A 5,000-nucleotide genomic window follows, 5' to 3' on the forward strand; every position below is an offset into this window, starting at 1 on the left:
TTTATTGATACGTCTTATATTTGCTAGGCTTAATCTTTGAACATTTAATCATAATGTTACATTACATTTGGTAGAATATGTTTAACCTTGGGATTGTTAAAAGTATCTAGCCATGCCTGTATTGTCAAGTACCTCTGCACAAAAAGAGAAACTGGAGGTTGCTAGAGGCTCGGTGGAAGAGAGGTACTGGAGGTACAGGAGCCTCGGTGGTAGAGAGGTACTGGAGCCTCGGTGGTAGAGAGGTACTGGAGCCTCGGTGGTAGAGAGGTACTGGAGCCTCGGTGGTAGAGAGGTACTGGAGCCTCGGTGGTAGAGAGGTACTGGAGCCTCGGTGGTAGAGAGGTACTGGAGGTACTGGGGCCTCGGTAGTAGAGAGGTACTGGAGGTACTGGGGCCTCGATGGTAGAGAGGTACTGGAGGCTCAGTGGTAGAGAGGTACTGGAGGCTCAGTGGTAGCGGGATGAACTGGTTTTGGGGGGCTTCCTTCCCTCTGCGGGGGTCAACCCCGAGTGGGGCTCTAATCCAGTTAATCCTCTCTGTGCCCTCACACCCCCCCCCCCCCCCCCCACACACACACACACACACCGGTTTCACACGTCTACATGCTGGGACACACACATAGTATGTGCATGAATATGATAGGAAATATTTTATTACATATATCATATATATCATTGCAGCATCTTTTCCTGCAACACTCCCACTGATACTCAAAACAAATCCTCGAAACCAGGGCTTGAACACATGATCCTGGTCTGGATGCTTGCTCATCTGGTGGTGTTGACAATATAGTGCCTGACTGTGTGTGTTCTTCAGCCTAGCTGTCGTATGTGTTTGTTTCCCACCATGCAGCAGCAAGTGAGGGACCTGCCCAGGCCCGAGGGCTAGGGGTCCGGCTGTAGTTGTTGTGGGACGGATGAGGAAAGGAAGCAAATGGGGGCTGGTTTGATTGGATCTGCCCGAGGGGCTCGGTTGATTGCCACCAAGATCTAGCCAATCCCTGTACACCCTTTGAAAAGAGCAGAAGGGGGCGGAGGGGGAGTATGAGGGGAGAGAGAGAGGGGGGGGTGTGAGAGAAAGCGATCATTGGGGTATCTTTAAGTTCAGAATGGCGCACGGGGGGATGGGTGATGTCAGCTTCTTAGAACGGCCTCCTTTTTTTCTCTCCCTCCCCTCCCTCCCGCCTTACACACACACACACACACACACACGCACCCCCCCCCCCCCCCCACACACACACACACACACTCACAGAATAGGGGTTCCAGGGGTTAATGTTATGCAACAAACTGAATGCACACCATTGCAGTGGGTTGCAATACAGTGACACACACACAACTGCTCCTTCTCTAAACTCACTCTTCCTCAGTTGCTCATCATCACGCACACACACACACACACTCACACACACACAGAAATATGCACGCAAGCACACACACAAACTCACACACACTGTACGCACCAATGCAAACACACACACACATACACACACAAGCACAAACACAAACACAAAGACACACACAATTACCCACAAACAGATCTTATCATTCAATACACCTACATGTATGTCCAAATGCCGAATGCTGTAAAGAGAGAAGGAAAACACGGAAGGAATGCTGGACTGGAAGATTGATGGACAGATGGCGAGGAACGTGTTAAAATGGCAATCATTAGAAGTCAATGGCACATTGTTCCCAACACACACCGGGTCAACCAGTTTACCGAAGAGAGAAGGAATTTGAGAATATATGTCATTGAAGAAACACAGCTGTGTGTACACAATTACGTGCATAGGCATACACACACACACACACACACACACACACACACACGCACACACACACGCACACACACACACACACACACACATACTAACGTATCCTCCCACCATTCCTACAGTCACACACAGCCACCCATAGAGACTCAAAAGACACGGGCAGACACAAAAGTAGGCTCACCAACTCATGCCACCGCACACACACACACACACACACACAAACACACACACACACATGCACACACACGCAAACACACACACGCACACACACACACACACACAGATATGAATATACATACATCAACACATACACACACACACCTTCACACACACACACACACATAAATGTTTATATATATAAACACACACACACACATACACACAGATATAAATGTTCATAAATCAACTCAAACACACACACACACACACACACACACACACAAACACACTGGTCCAGCTGGGGTGTTAATTTCACCCTGAGGCAGAGCGAGTGTTGACCCCAGAACGCCGTAACCTCATGAAGTGTGGAATTCACCAAGCCTGAGGCCGTAATGTGCTGTTTCCTGTGGAGAGAGAGAGAGAGAGAGAGAGAGAGAGAGAGAGAGAGAGAGAGAGAGGTGGAGTAGGTGGAGAGGGGGAAAAGGGGAGCAGGGGGTAGTGGTCAAGGCAGGGGGGGAGTGTGTGAGTACATTCCTTTGAGCCGTCCTCTCGCTCTCTGCCTGCTGTAAACTCAAGGTCTTTGGGTGGCAGTGTGTAGATCTTGTGATACGATGTCAGGGGAAGAAGGGAACGTAGTCCAATCCAAGGCAAGGGAGAGGAGCAGGAGAGAGCTATCCTCATAGAAGCATGTGCTCTTGTTTATCATACACCCGCCGTTAATCAGGTTTATCACGTTAATAACCTCAATCTCTTTTGTTATTTTTCAGCACGTCCTGGTAATGGTCTTTTATTTGTCAGGTTTCATGTTTGGGATTTATATTCTCTTCGTACTTAAACAGTTGGGCTGCCGAGGGAAACAGACGTGTCCTCTTGTAAGTCAGCTATTCCAATCGACTTTGACAATGCAAGGGCTGAAGAGGAGAACTGAAAAGGTGGTCTCTCCACGTGAGAGGCCTGTGCAGGTCGATCTGAAGCCTGCAGCTATCCATAATCTAACATGGCTTCATAAAAACACGGGCCTGTTTTTTTATGAAGCCATGTTAGATTATGGATAGCTGCAGGTGATGGGAATGCCGTTGTTGTGGTGCAGAACAAGAAGGAAGAAAAAAAAGGGAACGAACATCAAAAGTGATTCCCTAATTCCTAAAGACACTGTCCTTCCCTGTTCCCTGGCTCCCTTGTTCTGGCTGGGTGGTCCAGCCGAGCCCATAGTGGTTAACTGTAATGCCATTACAAAGGGGCTTCTAAGGAAACGGTCAACCGAGGACTGCTTCCCTTTCGTGGAGGGGGGATTGCTCAATTAGATTAAGGCATCATCAAATGGGACTGTTCACCCTGCTTTCCCACCAGCCGATTTCCATGTTGATATGTTCATCGTGTGCGTGCGTGCATGTGCGCATTTTTGCGCATGTTTGTGTGTGTGTGTGTGTGTGTGTGTGTGTGTGTGTGTGTGTGTGTGTGTGTGTGTGTGTGTGTGTGTGTGTGTGAGTGTGTGTGTGTGACAAACGCTTGCTCTGTTGTAGCACTGGTTATGAATGAGTGAGAAGATCTGTACTCACTCATTTCTGACCTGTACATGTCTCTTGCAATGCTTGTAATAACTAAACTGGATGTCAGCAGGATCACACACACACACACGCACACACACACACACACACACACACACACACACACACACACACACACACACACACACACACACACTCCATAACAAGCACTCACTGACATGAAAGCTGTTACTTTACACAGCTCCACTCTATTTAACCACACACATGTGTGAGAATGAACTGAACTTTTTTTCTAAATTGTTGTCCTTAGTATAATTCCCGCTCAATGCTCGGATTCAGCATTCGGAAGCATTTATTTGTTGTGTATCATGATAGAACGACCATAAACTGACCAATGATTGTTTACTAAGTGTGTGTGTGTGTGTGTGTGTGTATGTGTGTGTGTGTATGTGTGTTTCTTGACATGTGTATCGCTGTGTGTGAATACGCTGCACATGTGTGCGTGTGGGTGTGTGTGTGTGTGTGTGTTTTTGTGTTTGCGTGTGCTAGGGTGTGTGCCAGCGTTCTGCCCGCCGTGCCCGGGGCCTGAAAGGTTGCTTTTGTGGCATACGCATAAGGTCCCCCTGCCATACCCGACCACATTCACAAGAGAGCCAGCACACACACACACACATGCACACGTACACAAACACATACATGCTTGCACACACAAACGCAAGTGCACACACGCACACACACACACACACACACACACACAGACACACACACACACATACACACGCACGCACATACAAACACAAAAACACACAAACACACATACACACACGCATGCGCAAACACAAACGCAAGCGCACACACGGAAACACACACGCACGCACACACATTCACAAGCACGCACACACATACACGAGCACGCACACACAAACACAAGCGCATGCACAAACGTACGTGCAGAAATGTGTGCCGTGCACACACTTATTCACTTGCACACTCACCTACTCACTCACTCTTTCAGTTACACATATACAAATCATCCATCGTCAATTCCCTGGGAACAGCGTGTGCTCCTGAAAAGCAACACGCTTTTTTGCTGTGTTCCAGATAGGACTGTGATAATGTCGCATTCTGGGGCTGGGTTGTGTTCAGGATTATGAGTGGAATTAACTATGAGGGGGGGCACTGGAGGGACACAGTATTCTTGGCAACGTGCGTGTGTGCAGCATATTCAACTGATCAACAAGGAAGTCTACGACTCTTGTCTGGCTCAACGGGGCGACATCATCTCTCGCTCTGAATGCACATTTATTCCTCTTCCTTCGAACGTGCTACCACTGTTGCAGTGTCGCTCAGGAACTACAATGCACGTATGTCTTGCTCCGTTCTATGTGTTCAAAGTCTCTCTCTCTCTCTCTCCCTGCGTGTTTTTCCAGTGGGAGGACGGGTGAACCAGGAGCTTAAGTATACACGTCTGAAGATGGGGGAGGAGGCCACGTTCAACCCTCAGCTGATGATCCAGACGCCGCGCGAGGAGGGAGCCAACGTGCTGACCCTGGAGG

At 48.5% G+C, this 5,000-nt stretch overlaps 1 protein-coding gene across 4 annotated transcripts in view; it reads left to right on the plus strand.

Moving 5' to 3' along the window:
• The window catches only part of ptch1 (patched 1), a 52,294-nt gene that overhangs the window by 12,142 nt on the left and 35,152 nt on the right, over positions 1–5,000 (plus strand). For all 4 annotated transcript variants that reach the window (XR_013812064.1, XM_079742071.1, XM_079742072.1 and 1 more), the window contains one exon: positions 4,875–5,000. This exon is cut by the window's right edge and continues 64 nt beyond it. Coding sequence is in view for 3 of the 4 variants with exons in the window: in XM_079742071.1 (XP_079598197.1) it covers positions 4,875–5,000 (126 nt within the window). In the remaining variant the exon portion in view is untranslated. The remainder of the gene's footprint in view (positions 1–4,874) is intronic.

This window comes from Pollachius pollachius (assembly GCF_949987615.1).
Source record: "Pollachius pollachius genome assembly, chromosome: 1".
Taxonomy (NCBI): Eukaryota; Metazoa; Chordata; class Actinopteri; order Gadiformes; family Gadidae; genus Pollachius; species Pollachius pollachius.